The 17,989-nt window shown below is 36.9% G+C and overlaps 1 protein-coding gene across 1 annotated transcript in view; it reads right to left on the bottom strand.

The window, feature by feature from the left end:
- Positions 1–862: 862 nt before the first annotated feature.
- FAM171B (family with sequence similarity 171 member B) overlaps positions 863–17,989 on the bottom strand; it is an 80,690-nt gene continuing 63,563 nt past the window's right edge. The window contains exons 5-8 of the mRNA XM_055398310.2: positions 15,151–15,321; positions 11,177–11,293; positions 5,649–5,772; positions 863–5,410 (exon numbers count right to left, since the gene is read on the bottom strand). Coding sequence (XP_055254285.2) covers positions 4,063–5,410; positions 5,649–5,772; positions 11,177–11,293; positions 15,151–15,321 — 1,760 coding nt within the window. The 3' untranslated portion in view covers positions 863–4,062. The remainder of the gene's footprint in view (positions 5,411–5,648; positions 5,773–11,176; positions 11,294–15,150; positions 15,322–17,989) is intronic.

The following is a 17,989-nucleotide window of genomic DNA, read 5'->3' as shown; positions in this document are numbered from 1 at the left end:
TGATAATATATTGAAAAGCAGAGACATTACTTTGCCAACAAAGCTCCGTCTAGTCAAGGCTATGGTTTTTCCCATGGTCATGTATGGATGTGAGAGCTGGACTGTGAAGAAAGCTGATTGCCGAAGAATTGATGCTTTTGAACTGTGGTGTTGGAGAAGACTCTTGAGAGTCCCTTGTACCGCAAGGAGATCCAACCAGTCCATTCTAAGGGAGATCAGTCCTTAGAAGGACTGATGCTAAAGCTGAAACTCCAATACTTTGGCCACCTCATGCGACGAGTTGACTCACTGGAAAAGACTCTGATGCTGGGAAGTGTTGGGGGTGGGAGGAGAAGGGGACGACCGAGAATTAGATGGCTGGATGGCAACACTGACTCTGTGGACATGAGTTTGAGTGAACTCCGGGAGTTGGTGATGGACAGGGAGGCCTGGCATGCTGTGATTCATGGGGTCGTGGAGAGTCGGAAACGACTGAGCGACTGAACTGACTGACTGACCCACTCCAGTACTCTTGCCTGCAGAATCCCATAAAAAGAGGAGTCTGGCAGGCTGCAGCTCATGGGATTACAGAGTCGGACATGACTGAGAGACTAACACTTTCATTTTCATTATCTTGAAAAGTCTTCTCATTGAATGGAAAAATGATTTGTCTATATTCAGCTTTAATAGTCAAAATGTGAACTTTGGAGAACATGAAATACAAAAAGAAATCAAGTTCATTATATAAACATAGGGTATTCAAATATTTATTTTACTATAGGGAGTGTAATCAAGAAAATAATTGAATATTCATCCTCCAGATTAAATAACAATTTAGGAAGGAATGTTTCATAGTTTACCCAAAATAAAACAGTGCATCAGGTACATTTCTAGATTTTATTATTTTTAATGAACTGTTTAACATTTTTACAAATCTTCAGATTTTTAACAGTTTCCAGCAGTAAATATAGTAGTGATGGCATAAATACACTGAAATGTGAGATTCCTCTGAAGAGAGAATACAAAAGATAGAAACACCTGCAAACAGAGAGCAAAATGTCAACTCTAGTTTTGAGATGGAAATTAACATAGTTAAATTCTTTACAACTCTAGTACATGAAGAAAGGAGTAACTCATTCCCTATAAATGAATATGTAAGTTTGAGCTTCACCTTCCTGGAAGTTTTGAGGGACATCATTTGACCCAAAGATCCCCAAAACTTTATACTATGTATTGATACCAGAGGACTCAAACATACAGAAAGTGATCTGAAAATGATTGCCAAAGCAAAGAAGTGCTTTTATTCCTCAACATTTGTGACCTTCGTGGGATACTGTGTATTATAAAAGGGTGTAATCCCTATACAATTGCATAAATGTCATACAAATGGATTTTACAAATTCAAGATCATATGTATTCAAAAATACATATAGCTGTGCTTTAGTAAATTAATCAGTTCCTTGAGGGATAATTTTGCTTTTAAGTTATATCCAAAGTATATACAAAGGATCCACAAATGTTAACAATTTGTGACTAAAATTCTCAAGGTTTTCATTTGCAAAAATCTGTGGTGGTTTTCAATTTAAAAATTTTAAGAAAGTTGTGAATATTGCCGGTTTATTATCACTTGGTTTAAGAAAAAGTAGATGGCTTCAGCTCTTTAACAGGAAATTTGTGAACCACTCACAAATGAGAAGTTACACATTTTGGATCATTAGAAAAAGATAAATTACCTATACTTCCCAATTGAGAACAGAATGTGCAGTGTATAAAAAAATAAGATTTTATTCTGAAACCAATAAAAGTATTTCTAGAAAAGCCCTTGGGGATACATCTTCTCGTCTCCTTTACACAAGAATGAGCAAGTGGCATACCTTAATGGCATACCCTTATATCAAAGTGTGTATTCCATTACCAAGATGAGAGAGTGAACATTTTTAAGGGTGGGAAAAATATACACTTAAAATGTCAAAGTTCAGTATATTACTATATAGTTTCTAACTTCATTCCAACATAATGTTATCAATATAAACTAAATTGAAAAAAGAAATACACAGTGATGTTACTGGCATGCAAAATTCATTGTTCCAACGTGAAACACTAAGTCTATATTTTTAATAAAAACTGCACATCTGTTTAATTTGGCTAACAGAAAGAAAATGCACATTTAAGAAAGATGTTATCATATCCTTCTAATAAAGCAAGTCTATATCAAAGGCACTTCAGCAGAGCACTAACTCCTTAACCTTTTCCAAATCATTTTCATTTATGTCACCTTTAATACATCTTTCTGTGTAAAACCAGTAAGAAACTGCATCTAATTTTGGAACTTATCACCCCTCCCTCAAAAAAGTAAATGTAGGTATTAACCATAACATTTCTCTCTTCTATGGATTGGGGTAGAACATTGCAAACTTTTACCTAGATCTTTAAATTCTTTGGGTTAATACAGAAAGGAATGTTATCTGACAGATTATATGCTTCAGAAATGGTTACAGGAAAAACCTGGCTGAAGTCTACTGTCTTGGGCGGAAAAGCTGTTGTCTTTTGTTGTATATCTATCTACAGTTTGACTGAAGCTAATGTGGTTAATTTTAGTTCTTACAACTTGTTTATGTGCCTTGGGTCTCTATGTTGCTCCCATCTTAATTAGCAGTGAATGAGAAATAAAGCAATTTAGTTTCATTTCCCTCACCCCTAAGGAAAAGGGTAAGCTGCTTCAGACATTTGCCCTCATGGAAATTTTAAGAAAAATGAGATGAGTTGATTTTAATTAACAAAGTTTCATTTTTAGGACATGAATGATAATTCAGAGTTGAAAGCACTTAAAATTAAAATAGCTGTTGAATGTGTTCACACTAATTCTCTGCTATGATGAAAAGAATATATTACTTCCAAACCTGGAAAAATGTTATATAACTTAAAAGCATTTAAGTGATTTAAGAAAAATCTTTTAATTTTCCTGTGAAATTGAAACTGTTGTTTCCAAACATTTTTTAGAATGTCAGCAACAAAAAAATCTGGATGTATACCTGGAATCCTGAAGGTATTCTTGAATCTCAAGAGAAATGGCACGTTTTTTCTGCTTGACATTTCAGAAAAAATTGAAATGTTTATTTCCTTTAGCTCCACACATTTTAAGTTTGGATGTTTACAAGAAACTTTCAACTCATTGATTTTTAAAAATCAAGTTTAATAGTTTAAGTGACTTTTTTTGAATAGAAATATCTTAAAACTGATTTCAGTCTATATGTATCAGTGAGCCTTAAAGATTGGGGAGGGGGAGGAATGACTTTTTTTTTAAAGACTGGTAAAAAAAATTTCTTGACAGCTAAGCTCACTTCCCTTTTGGTGATGGGGAAGGGGGTAAGAAATTTTTAAATAAAAATTCAGTATCAGAACATTCATTTCTCAGATTTCTAGATAAACTAACACCATTTTATTCTGTGAAGTTTTATCCAAAAACAGCCAAAGAGCTGGCATTTTCCTCTCTAACAATCAAGCAGCTTCTTGCCCATCTTAGGTGAGTATGGAATTTACTTTTGGGTTGATACAATATACATGCTGTTTAAGAATGAAAGAAAATGTGGTTTGGCCTTTGAACTCTAGAATAACATCAATCCAGAACATTTATCCAGTTATTTTCAAGTATATGCAGTGGAGAATATAATAGTAACATTTCACAAGAGTAATACAGTTTCATTTCTAAATGTTTCACAGGGGTAGTCAAAGCAGAAGCAATATTTTTGAAAGCAACTTTAGGAGTATACTTTTCACTGTTATTCTTCAGAGTCAGGGCTCAACTTGATAACTGAGCAAGAATTTCAGATACTATTTTACATTTTGAACCCTCAGATACTTCAAATTCATCACCCAAAAATAAATAAAAAGCATAGGCCAGAAAAAAGCATTTCTTGGTATCTTTCTCACTACTGAATTACCATTTTACTATTTACTCTGCCTGAGACATGTCCAGGGACCATGAGATTGCTCAGTCTCAGCTTCTTCAGAAGTTCACACAGCAATTTACAATAAAAAGCAAGAATAAACAACACGAGAACAGACACACAACCACTCTTGGTGTTAATTTATGGGAATCAGAGGGCGTTCCTCTCGCTTCTTCCAGATGTTAGTTTTGCTGTCTCTCTTGGCTAGTGGTGGTGGTCTGCCCCTTTTTCTAGTGGGGGATATATTGGCTTCAAAATCTTCAGCGGTGCTTTTTCTTCCCGGGGACTCTTCCCCAGGGTGCTCCATGATAGCTCCACTCCCTCCATCTAGGATGTGCCTTAAAGCTGGGTCCTCTGGAGAGCAGACAGTGGTTCCACTCTCACTACTGCTCAGGTCTAAGTCTTCTAAGTAAAGGATCTTAGGCTGATGCATGCTTTTGATGAACGTTTTCTCCCTCTCCAGTTTTCTACTTGAGTGGTGCTCATTCATGTCCACCCCAGAGTCCAGACTCGTGTCATTGCTCTGGGCCCTCTTGCCCTTTTTCAGGTCTATGAAGGAGTGCCTCACCTGTGCGACCGGCTTCCCATCAAGAGACACAAACCAGGCTCTGGGGTGGGGGGAGGGCTTCCCTTTGGACAGCTCCAGGAGGGTCTGTTCGGAAATCCCTTGAAGCTCCGATGAAAAGGGAGTCATTACAACAGCTTCATTTAGTGTTCCAGGAACAGAAACAGATTCCAGGAGGCTGTTTGAATACCGGCTCCAATCTGAAGTTTGGGATGGCAAACTCTGTTGACCTTCCAGTGGGATATTCTCTTCCCTGACATCTGGGGGCTGGGCATGAGAATGCATTGGCATTTTCGGTAATGTCTGTGTAAAGTTCTCTCTATTTACTGGCTCCATCAGTTGGCCATAGACTAACTGTCCCTTTCTTGGAAGAGTAGCCGACTTAGCAGGATGCAACTGCTCTGGAGTGGGGAAGAGGTCAGATGTTTGTAGGATGGCTATGGGCTGGCTGTAGATGTGCATGATCTGTTCTGGAATGTGGGAATGCCCATATGCCTCTTCATTACCTGTGAGATACCTCTTTTCCTCTTGCGTATCACCGAGAGACGAAGACATATTGTTGTTAACATGTTTAAGTTGTTTGGACCCTACATTGGGCTCCAAAGACTGTGTTGGGTTTCTGGAGTAATTATTTTGATTGACTGATAGAAACGAAACATCTTCGTTGTAGATTTTTAAATTGTCCCGAGTTTTCACCATGGAAACTCTTTCTTCTGCTTCCACCTTGGATGATTCCTTTTTCTGAGGGCTGTATGAGGAGCTTTTGGCATTGAATAACTGTGATTTGTCCTCAGTCTTTAATGCAACTTTGACTGAACTGATGTGATTTATGTGAGTTGTTGAAGTTGTCTGGTCTCTCTTGAGGACCTCAAGCTTAGTGGTATTTCTTTCTCTTTTCTGTGGAGTACCACACTTATCCCTAGAGTAGAAGAGAAGGCAAAAAAAAAAATGTTTCGAACTTATCTAGAAGGTTTCATTAAAAAAAAAAATCTCATGTTTATTATATATATATATATAATGATACTGTTAGAATATTTGTTTTTAATCTATATTTTAAACATCAAACCATTGCTTTCTACAAACTTTGTAATACACAGAACTTACATGACACTAAAATCAGACAGTTTTGTGTTCACACACATTACTATTGTTCTTACCTGCAATAACAAAGAAGTACAGCAAAAAATCCAATGACAATGACTATTGTTCCTCCTAATATGGCTGTAAGAAATACTGTGTGGTAGGCAGTTATGTCCTTTGAATCTCCATTTATACCTGACCCTAAATAGTTCAAAATAAACAAAGAGAAAATATATTACTTTAGGTCAGACTTTCACCTGTGTCCTATCCCGGGTGAGGCAGATTAAAGATGTGTACACAGGTCTATTAATTTGTTCCCCTCCCACGGCAGGCTTCTCTGTGGATGGAAAATATTTTCCCTACCCCTGTTAGGCTTAATTAGTTGACTTGCTGTGCCCAGTGAAATATGAGCACCTTAAATGAGACTGTATACATTGCCTGTCCTCTGCTAAGGTCTTCTAAGTGAAAAGTATCCTAAAGTTTTGCTATTCTTTTAACCTAGGTTCTAGAATGAGAAAAAATCTTAAAGCTGAACCAAGTCAAGCCCAACAGGGTCAAAATGAAAGCAACAGATAGAGAGCAGGCTTACTTGTTACTGACGGCTGGATGCTACAGGAGATGGGACCAAGGTGCTAAAGTACTGCTGTGACAACACTTAAAATATGTGACACTGGCTTCCAAGTCAAGCAGCAAGGAAACTGTTGTAGGAGGTAGTAAAAATAGTGACTGAAGTTATGCGATAGCAAAATGTTTGCTGGAACAAAAATATTTCTCATGAGAGCTTTGTGCAAAGAGATTTTTGAGATAGAATACAGTGAGCGCTGATATTAGCTGCATTCAATTTAAAAAGAAAATTTAAAGATAAATTTAAAAAGAATTTGCCAAAGTAAACAGGGATGAAAAGACCAATGAGAATGCAAAAACCGGGGGGCCTGAAGAATTAAAAGTTGTGACTCCTTCAGACGGGGCTCTAGAATAACAGGGCGCCATGATCCCCATAAGCTAAGCCCAGCAGAAGCACGGTGACCCATTATTCTTCTTTATGAGAACACATATATACAATGTTGTGGTAATTACTTTGTTGTTTTTGTACAGTTGCTAAGTCATGTCTAACTCTTTTGCAACCCCATGGACTGTAGCCCGCCAGGCTCCTCTGTCCATGGGATATTCCAGGAAAGAACACTTGAGCGAGTTGCCATTTCCTTCTCCAGAGGATCTTCCTAACCCCGGGATCAAACCTGCATCTCCTCCATTGCCAAGCAGATTGTTTGCCACGGAGCCACCAAGGAAGCCCCTGGAATTAGCTTAACTGCAGCAAAAGCAGACTAAGCAGGGGGATGATCAGTGGAGGTTCTGAATATCCTACAGGAAAGTAGATGCAACTTACTTGAGGTAATGTTTAAATATCACTAGGACTTAATTTTGCTCAGAAATGTATACAAGTCTACTGATTAGTATCAACTGGATTCTAATGTGTATTTGGGGTGATGAGACACCTGATTTTCCACTCATCTCAACCATAAGAAAAAGTCCAGCATGAGGCTTTCAACTTCACCAAGGACGCTGGAAAGACTAAGGAGGCATAAAGACTTAGGCCCTTTAACTTTTACATCATCTAAGTTGACCAAAGTATAGTGACATTAAAGGATTTGGAGAAGCAGTGTTTTGCTTATGCATTCAAACTTGGAAGCCAGAGTGCCTGAACTGAAGTCCTGGCTTCACCCTTTCTGGGTGGTGTTGGGCAAGCTTCATTCACTTATGTCTCTGCACAGCTGTCACACTTGTTACAATGATTAAACAAATTATTGAGAACAGCGTTGAGCACACAATGAGCACTCAGTAAGTGTTGGCTATATTATACCACTGTTGTTAAATGAAATGTCAAGACTATAAAAGAACGGGCACTCCAATACTGAATACTCTTTTAACTGGTAACTGATAATAAAATGTTTATCATATTGAGTAGGCAACCAAGCACAGCATTGCACAATATGAAATTTCTTCAAAGAAAAAAAAATAAGAGTAACAACCCTATCTGTAGATTACTATTTACGATTCAGAGCTGCAACAGAGTAAATAGTTAGATTATAACTGCATGAGATTCAAGTTCTTCTCCAAAGAATATCAGAACATATGTTTTCACAATTGAGTAATGTAAGCAATTTTCACTCCACAGAATTCCAGCAGAACTCACCTTTGGAATTAAGAAGCTGACATTGTTACATCTGTCCCAAATCTTAAGTGTATAACAACAGCAGAAAAGCATACAACTGCATGTGTGTGTGTGAGTCTGTATGCGCATGCCCAAGAGAGGTTAGACAGTTAGAAAATTACAATAAGTTTTCATCTTGATATTTGAAAATTAATGGTACTTATTTAGTTCTATACTCAGCTACCTACTTACCTATAATAATGTGAGAAACTAATTGATTTTAATTTTTTGCACTTAATATTTTTTTAAGAAATTCTAGAAATTGGTTTAAGATTTATTTTAAAAACATATTTGGTAATATTATTAACCAAATTATAGCTTCAGCACACCAGACACTAACTAGCTCATCACAGAACCAGTTTGATTTTACAGTAACATTTGCATCCTAAATTGTTTAGGGACATGAGTGATCCTCATATCCAACTCCTGCAATTTAGAAAAAGGAAAACTAATACTCCCATGGGTAAGTACCTATTTCAAGCTCACCCTGTTAATTACTGTCAGAGCCAGAACTACAATCAAATTAAAGTTATCCATAGTTCTCATATGGACCTTTCAAAAGCATAACTAGAAATTATCTAATAATCCTACATTTTGGTTAGTACTCCGATTCACACAAAATTGTTCCCAACATAAAAGCTAAAACAAAACTTCTATTTTAGAAAATTATTTCAGCTTTTATAATTCAGTCATCTTGCATAAATGGTACGTTTTTAGTGGAAAGCACATTTCTCTGTAAAACTCAAGTGCTCCTGAGGTCATTTTTATCAGAAATGAAATAATTTGGATTTAGTTAAGTTGAAGTATTAAATATTAATGTTACTCTGGGTATGGGAAAAAGCAACAAGAGGAAATATTTTCCTGGACCAGGAGGCTAGTAAGACAGTAGTCCAGAGACTTTTGCTGCTTGCAAGGCCTGGTCCAATTTTAGTACACTGAGTGGTCCATCACTTCCCTAGACCTGGGAATGAGCCTTCCCAGCACCGCGGGACACAATGGCCATGAAATGGTGTCACATAGTCAGATATGTGGCTATGAAGGGACCCTGCTGACTGGAAGTTGGTACTTGCCAGCTGCCTCTACAAAGATTACATCATGACCATTGCAAGCTGCTGACCTTCAACACCTCCTGAAAGAAGTTCAGGGTGAAAATCAGGAATGAGGCACTCTGTGCTCTGAAAAAAAAAAAAAAACTGGCAGAACAGGCCTTCAGATAGTTAGATCTTTTCAGAAAAAGGTTTTATGAGTTCCAATTCTTGCATCTTCTCATACCTAGAAAAACACTGACGTCATTAATGGTGACATCTGCTTTGGCTATTAAGAAAGTTTTTTATTTTTTTACAATTAAAAGTCAAAATAGAGTAGCTATGGTTCAGACATCCTGGGAAATAACTATTTCCCAGATATCCTGAAAAATGATATTATGGGTGTGATTTCAGATTAGACGCTGTGACCTAATGTAGAACTTAATGCTCCTGTAATGCATTTTTACTTCTGTACTTTGCTTGCTGCTCGTAAAACCAAAGTTACTCCATTTTAAGATAAGGTTGTTTTTAAGTAAAGATTCCTAAAATTGTTTAAAAAATAAATAAATAAAATAAAATGGAAACTTGAAAAAATAAAAATAAAACAATGTTAAAAGTTTAAAAAAAAGAAGTATTAAATATTAATTGTTCTTTTTCATCAATATTTTATAGTTGCAAATTTAGAATAGGATAAGATCAGACAGCTGGCAAGACTGCATGATATTTTGCCCCATAAACAACAAAAGCAATCACCCTCTGGTTTCTGAATAAATAAACCCATAAGCACTACACTGAAACAAAAACAGAACATTCCTCATGATTATAATGGTTAATAGCTCATATTTCTTCTACTGGAATACTCTATTTTAGCTTCACTTTTGAAACAAAGTCTTGTTACCTTGCATGGTTTAAAAATCGAAGGCTGTCAAATGTAAAATGAAAATAAACTACATAAAAAGTTTCAAAAAACTCAAAGCTTTCAAATAGGCAGCCATAACAAAGTTAGCTGATACACTGCTACTGAGAAATGGATGTAAAATGTTATCCGTATTCTGGATCAGGGCATGCACCAGGACTATTCCTGAATAGCATGAAATAGCCAGGCTGCAGCTGCCTTTCAGCTGGAAGCCAAGACACTAGCTAAACCAAAAGAATTACTTCTGACAAAATTAAATAAGACGAAGGAGGGACATATGCATTCAGCTTTTACACTTTCCCTAAACTTTACAAAAATCACACTGAAAGTTTTGCTCTGTCTTGTTTTTATAAATATACATGTCCACGGGTTGAAGGAGAATGGGATCAAAGACAGGAGCAACAAGATGCTGACAGCTGGAAAGTTGACTTAGTGGAGCAGGCAGCAGGGAAAACCAAGAAGCAACTCAACTTATACCAGTGAACACCCAGGAGGCCTAACGAGTGGTTGCTGGCCCACAATGCAGCCAGTCTACACGACAGCAGGTTAGAGTGTTTCTTTTGTTACGATGGTTTAATGGATGAGATATGCAATGTTTGAGAATTTTGAGGTATTTACATAACTCAAGATGTAGGATTTCTATGTACAAAGTATACAGATAAATTGATACCATGTTAATTTGATACCAGTTAAATCCAGGAAGAATGAAACACTTATTTCTCCTAGGATATGAGTAAGGCCATTCCTAGCACACAGCTCTTGGTTTCTGCCCACCTTCTGTTCACATGTCAGGCCAGTCTTCATTTGGGCCATCACCTGTCTTATCCTATGAACACTGGGGACACTATCATGCAACAGTCCCTCCTCCCCACCAAGGAAAATGCTCATGATCTAAGTCTGAAAATTCTTCATCCCTAGAAAGATCAGGAACAGTGCGAGGAAAAGACTGCAAAGGGTTAGGATCAGCTATCTTGAAGTAGCAGTCTTCCAAAGACAGTGGAGCAGGTCTGCTAATGGGTCCTCTAGGATTCCTGCCTTTTACAGTCTGCGTTTTCAGCCTTCTCTAGGATCCTGCAAACTCCTAACATCCTAATATATGTTTCTAATTATCCAAAATCTGTTCCTGTTGTTTGTAACCAAAAGCTCTTAACTGATCTGGGTAGAATTCATTCATAAAAATCAAACTAAGAAAATTATTGATTTGAATAAACTTTGTACTTCAGATTCATCCAGTATTACAGTTGTAAAGGACCCTAGAGTTCATGGAACTTAATCTTTCGCTATATATCTGGAAAAAATAAAATAAAGCTGAGATCAAGAGACTAGAAGCTTTTTCCAGTGTAATACAGTAAGTAGCAATGCTTAGAATAAAATGGGAAACTAATATCAGTTTCAGCATGACTATTTGGATATTTTTAAGTTTTTTTTTTTTTTTTTTCATTTTTACCATACCTCTAGTTCCTGGAAGTGGAGCTGCTAACCAGTAGCCCAAATGTGGTGCATCATATGTCCAAATTAAATGACTGTTATATTCCTTGACCATTCCCTGGCCATGATTTACCCACGCACCTAAAAAGGAAGGCAAATAAAAAGTACTAATCAGTTAGCTTATATACCTTGAATGCTAATAGGAGTTTGCTGATAGTCATGTACAGAATACTTTGTAGGATATTTTCAAAGATGAAAACTATGACAATATATTTTCATGGGATAATATATATCATAATATATATTATATTAAATAGAATGATTTGTTATGACCTAAGGATATAAAATCAAATAAACTTTATATCATATATAAAATCAATATAAATTTTATATAAATATAAAAAGGGTATCTACTTAGGGAAGTCATACTCTCCAAATAATGTCTAAACTCTGTATACTCTGTATATTGAGATATGTCTTAGTAAGAATATAATTAAATCCAAATTTATCAACAGATGGTTGTTACCTGTTCTGGGGTTCTGATTAAATGCTTATAGTGTATGTTTTATGACCTTACTAATATTTTCATTAAATGCTGTTTTGTTCTAGTACTGCTGACATGGTTCTTTTAGAACTAAATGTCTTAAAACTTAAATAAGTGCTATTCTGATTCAATTAAATATCAACCACAGAAAAAAGAATTCAGTAAAACCAGTATCTTTTATGAAGTCCAGCATTACAAAGCTTGTTTATAAGTTTGGTCTATGTTTGTATTTGTTTTACTGATTCATTGTCATGATGTATATGGACAAACTTGAAATTATGGAAGTGAGTCAACCTGCTTTTCGAATAGTCACATTAAACTTAAGCAGTATATGTGATGAATCGATTAAAAAATTCTGCCACTGGAAGGTACATGGAAAACACAGGCTTTTTTCAGGAGAAACAATCAGAAAGCAGAACTCAAAGCAGATATTCTTCTTTAAAGTGTCTTGAAACAATTCTCTCATTCAACAAGTCAGGGGATTGAGGCCAGAATAAGTCAAGTGACTTGTTCAACATCATACTGCTGGTAAATGAACCAGAATCCAGGTCTTACAGCTTTTAATCCAATGTTTTACAGTACTATACCACTGTGACACTGCGACTTACAATAAGAAATTTATATATAGTCTTAAATCCCCAGTCCTGGCATAAAGCTCCTAAAACCTTGTAATTCCCTATGCGATAAGATCCATAAAGGTGGAAAGAGGGTCTTTTCTTGTTGACAACAAGCCAATTTCAACCATGTCTCAGTTTATGTTAATGAGGTGAAATTTGGAAAGTCCCAGTGGATGGGAGCTGGTTGCCAGGGGAACCAACTGCATCCCCACCCCCAACACACCCCTGTAGAGAAGGGAGAGGGGCTGGAGCTTGAATTCAATTGTCAGTGTTCAAAGATTTAATCAAGCATGCCTACATAATGTGGCCTCCACAAAAGCCCCTGAACAGCAGGGTTCAGAGAGCAGAGCTGGTGAACACCTGGAGGTGCTAGGAAGGTGATGCATCCAGAGGAGAAAGCACTGAATCTCCAAACCCCTTGCCCTGTGCTTCTCTTTCATCTGGCTGTTACCAAACTGTATCCTTCTATAGAAAACCGATAACCTAGTTAGTAAACTGTCTTCCTGTGAGCTGTTCTAGCAAGTTGCCAAACTTGAGGAGAGGGTCACGGAAGCCTCCAATTTATACTCAATCACGGCAGGAGCATGGCTGATAAGCTGGACTTGCAGTTGGCCTCTTGAGTTGCAGGTTGTGGGATCAAGCCTTTAACCTGTGGGATCTGACACTAACTCCAGGTAGATAGGGTCTCAAACAGTTCACTTCAGTCGCTCAGTCGTGTCCAACACTTTGCGACCCCATGGACCACAGCACACCAGGCCTCCCTGTCCATCACCAACTCCTGGAGTTTACCCAAACTCATGTCCATTGAGTCTGTGATGCCATCCAACTATCTCATCCTCTGTCGTCCCCTTCTCTTCCCATCTTCAATCCTTTCCAGCATCAGGGTCTTTTCAAATGAGTCATTTCTTCACATCAGGTGGCCAAAGTACTGGAGTTTCAGCTTTAGCTTCAGTCCTTCCAATGAATATTCAGGACTGATTTCCTTTAGGATGGACTGGTTGGATCTCCCTGCAGTCTAAGGGACTCTCAAGAGTCTTCTCCAACACCACAGTTCAAAAGCATCAATTCTTTGGCGCTCAGCTTTCTTTATAGTCCAACTCTCACATCCATACATGACTACTGGAAAAACCATAGCTCTGACTAGAAGGACCACTGAAGGAAATTTTAGGACACGTAGCTCATGTTGGAGGGTACAAGAAAAATACCCTCACATATGGTGACCAGAAGTGAAACTTTTGAGTGCAGAATAGAATTGAAAGAAGAGTTTGTCCCTTACAACTACCTTTGTTACTTACATAATTTCCAGTCTTTTTAAAATAATATATCTGTTTTTATCTTCTGTAGTGAACGTGTTTGTGCCTCACTACCTACCTTTTCAGTTACAATGAAACCTCAATTCCAACTCTCTTTGAGAATACACTGCTCTCTCTTCTTAGTCTGCATGATTAGTTTAGGGCTCCAATTCCAGCTCCAACACATGACTTAAGCCTAAATAAATCTATGAAATCTATTTGCAAGCCACAGACATTTGTTCTGAGATGGGCATGCAAACCTCCTAGAAATGCAGTGAACCCAAGGGCTTGTATACTAGCTACTAGGAAAAGAATGTCTCTAACTTTTGGACTTTAACCTGGGTAGTATAAAGTGAAAGTACCTACAGCCTTTCTGCCACTCCTAAGGCAAGTCCCATTTCAGAAAGGTTATTAACACAAGAAAAAGATGAGAGAGGAATCAAGTCCTACAAATCAGTCTAGTCTGTTCATCGTGACTTAATCCAACACAGTTCTACCCCTGGGCTTTTCAGTTGTGGGGGATTGATCATCTTTTTTTGTTTGTTTTTTGATAAGGACTCCCACCTTATTTACATGGAAAAACAAAACCAAGAGAAGCAGAAGAGAAAAATGCATCCAGTTGCTATTTAGGAAGCTAATCTCAGGAAACAAAATTGGTACCAAAGTGTTTTTTTGGAAAATAATCACTCTTTCTACCTTCATATATATATATACATATATATACATATATATATATATATATATACACACACATATAAACACACACACATATAGAGAATACAATGTTATTTTCATGAAATTTGCATACATTTATTAATTGCTTTAGCCAAGCTTTTAGATATAACTTTATATTGCCTATGAATCCACCTGCAATGCAGGAGACCCCAGTTTGCTTCATGGGTTGGGAAGATACCCTGGAGAAGGGATAGGCTCAGTATTCTTGGGCTTCACTGGTGGCTCAGATAGTAAAGAATCCACCTGCAATATGGCAGACCTGGGTATGATCCCTGGTGTGGGGACCATCCCCTGGCAGAGGGCATGGCAACCCACTCCAATATTCCTGCCAGGAGAATCCCCATGGACAGAGGAGCCTGGCATGCTACAGTCCGTGGGGTCACAAAGAATTAGACACAACTGAGCGACTAAGCATTAGCACTATCATAACAAAAACCCATAAGAGCCTCAAAATATAACACATGGGAATGTGAGTAAATAATGCTATTTTAAAATAATAGTGATATTATTTTCCCTACAATTTTATTATACTAATCAAAGTGGGGCCACTTTTGGTCACTGATAAAGTGCTTAAAATTATAATATTACTGATTTAGTGCTCTACTAAAGATAAAACAGTCATATATAAATACTAATGTTCAAATAATAAGGTATATTAAAATTTAATATTCTATGTAAAATAGAAATTTGTCAATTGTACCTTAATAAAGCAGAAAATTTTTAATAATGATAGAAACCTATTTCTAAGATAAACATGCAAATATTCAAAAAATTCAAAATATTCAGAACTTTTCCCCATAGTTCACATACCTGCGTTCATATCAAACGTCCAGGCAGGTACATGATCCCCTGCACTTACATCATTTGTATGTAGAAGAGGAAGAGAAATTTGAATGGAGCCATCCACCTTTAATTCTTTTCCTCCAGAATATATTTTCACACATATTGCAGCAAGAGGAGTTAATTCAGTGCTTTCAAAACCTAAAAATAGAAGACAGTTCATTAAAATCATATGTAAAGCACAAACTGTAGTTATATATTAACAACAAACTAATAGTGGCCTAAAATATCTAATTCCTCTATTTCAACCAGAGTTATCCAGTGTAATACCAAATGGATACTAGATTCTATTTGAAGATTTTTAAACTATAAAATATATCATAAGTAAATGCTATACTTATATAACACTGAGACATCATGTTATGAGCCTAGTGATCTAACTCTCTCAGACTCCTCTGATTTAATGTCACTAGAATCTAAAAGTCAGTATTGTTTTGTTTTTACCTTTCTATTTTACATTGGAGTATAGTTGGTTAAAAATGCTGTTAGTTTTAGGAGTATAGCAAAGTGATTCAGTTATACATACACATGTATCTACTCGTTTTCTAATTCTTTTCCCATTTAGGTTGTTATCTAATACTGAGCAGGGATCCCTGTGCTATCCAGTAGGGCCTTTGTTGGTTATCCATTTCAATAATTTGATGTTTTTAAAAACCTACAAAACCATCAGGAAGGCTGCCTCTCTGAGAAGGAGACATTTGAGCAGTGGCCAAATGACAGGTGCCATCCATGCAGAGACCTCAGAGAAGAGCCTTCCCAACAGAAGAAACCAGGGCAAACCCCCCAAATCAAGAGTGATCTTGGCATGTGTAAGAAGGAAGATGAGAGAGCAGAGGGAGATGGAAACAGCATGAGGCCACAGAAAGGAATTCTAATTATTGCTGCCACCGAATCTGGTAATATACTTTCAGTTATCAGACAGGGCAACCACTGGCTTCTTGGAGATTTTCTGTTAAATATAAGAGATTTAACCTTTGTAAACATCCTAAAATTCTATCCATAAGATAAGCAAAGTAGTGCCATACATATTCTGTAGACTAGTTGCACTGGTGAGTAATGTACTGTAAAAAGTACTATGGAATCTGTAAGTAATTATAATCTCATATCAAACTATAATACCAGCTGGCTTTCTTAAGTCTACCCCTCGGTTCTGTGCAGTCAGTGGCTTCACATACTGAATGCATCTGAAACTGATGAGGTCAACACCCCACCATTTGGGACAAGGCCAACTAGAAGAAAAGGAAAAAAGAGTCTGAAAGACAATGAGGAGACTTTAAAAAGCATTTTCATAGTCACAGAACTCCAGAACTGTGCAATCAGTATATTAGCCATGAGCAACATGTGGCAATTTCAATTTAAATGAAATCACCAATTTAGTTCCTCAGTGCACTGGTTATATTTCAAGAGCTCAACTGCCACGTGTGGCTAACTGCTAACATATTGGGCAGGACAGAACATTCTCATTTGACACCATGGCTCTAGGACTTTTAAAATGTTAGCAGCATCAGGACAATTGAAACGCCAAACAATCTCAAAAGCAGGTGGTAGGGAAATGAAGAAGTGCAGAACATGTTATAACTTCTTCCCACTGAATCTAATGAGTCTTGTTCATAAAAACCCTCCAGGGCACTATGAGCTTCATTTGTGATAGTGTGTATTGGTTACCATGCTTGTAATGTTTTTATTTTGAGCATCCTATAACTTATACCTGGAAAACTTTGGCAGGTGTCTTAGATTGGCTTCCTCAAGAAGCAGACCCTGAAATAACACTCTGGAAGGAAGGAAGCACCCACCACTGAGGGAATGGAGGAGAAATACAGAAGAAGGAAGGAAGCCAATGCAGGATGTGTTGATGAAGAGGTATGTACACTTTACATACTCTTTTCTGTCACTGGTTGAGAGCCTGCCTCTTGTGAGGGCCAAGTCTGCTTCCTGGGCCAGGGAATGCCCTTATGCAGAGTCTCAGACACATGCAGGAGGAAATATTTAGGCTTGTAATAGGAGAGAGGGTCATCTGCCTGGGGTATCAATAACATCAGCTACAGCAGGTAAAAAAAAATGCCTATCTAACCATAACACCTATTTGCTTATTACTCTAATTTCTGACTAGTTCCCAAATGATATGGACCAAATATTTGACTCATGTGAAACCATAAAAATTACAGATTGTCTGAGGTGATTTTAAAAACAGTGGAGTTTCTTACTGGCAACAAGTGGTAGAAATGGGAACAAGTGTGGACGAGGAAAGATACAGCTTTTACAGGGTCATTCATAAGTTAATTGTTAAATAAAATGTAAAATCCCATCACCTCCTTAACTTAGGTCATGACAGCCTTATATATTACTACCGTTGAATCTGAAAAATATATTTTTTCAATGTTTACCCTTTTACTCAAAGTATTTCAAATATTTCAAAATTTCCAATTGCTCACTCCAATCTACAAATTTTTTTGTTTCCAACAATCACTGACACTTCTGATCAATTTAAGAATGATTGGTCAAATCATACGTCTAAACTTCTTAATCAAATTTCCACTTTTAAATGCATTTTTTAATTTTCAAAATTTTAGAGTAAACATTACTATTTTTTATAGTTTGTTTACCTCCTTTGAATAAAAATAACCTGTAAATTAAATTCCCCATTAACATGTAATTTATGCATAAGGTTCTGATATAATCTCTTTCATAATGTACTAGAATAAAAGGACTGCCTATAAACACTTTAATAACTGTGTTTATGCTTCAAAAGTGATGTCTCCTCCAGAGTGTAAATTAATATCAAACATCTAAATAAATAGAATTTGAATAT

Source organism: Moschus berezovskii, chromosome 2 (genome assembly GCF_049115385.1).
Source record: "Moschus berezovskii isolate FMDL1 chromosome 2, NW_MosBer_1.0, whole genome shotgun sequence".
Lineage (NCBI taxonomy): Eukaryota > Metazoa > Chordata > Mammalia > Artiodactyla > Moschidae > Moschus > Moschus berezovskii.
This window is presented reverse-complemented; position numbering and strand designations above follow the sequence as displayed.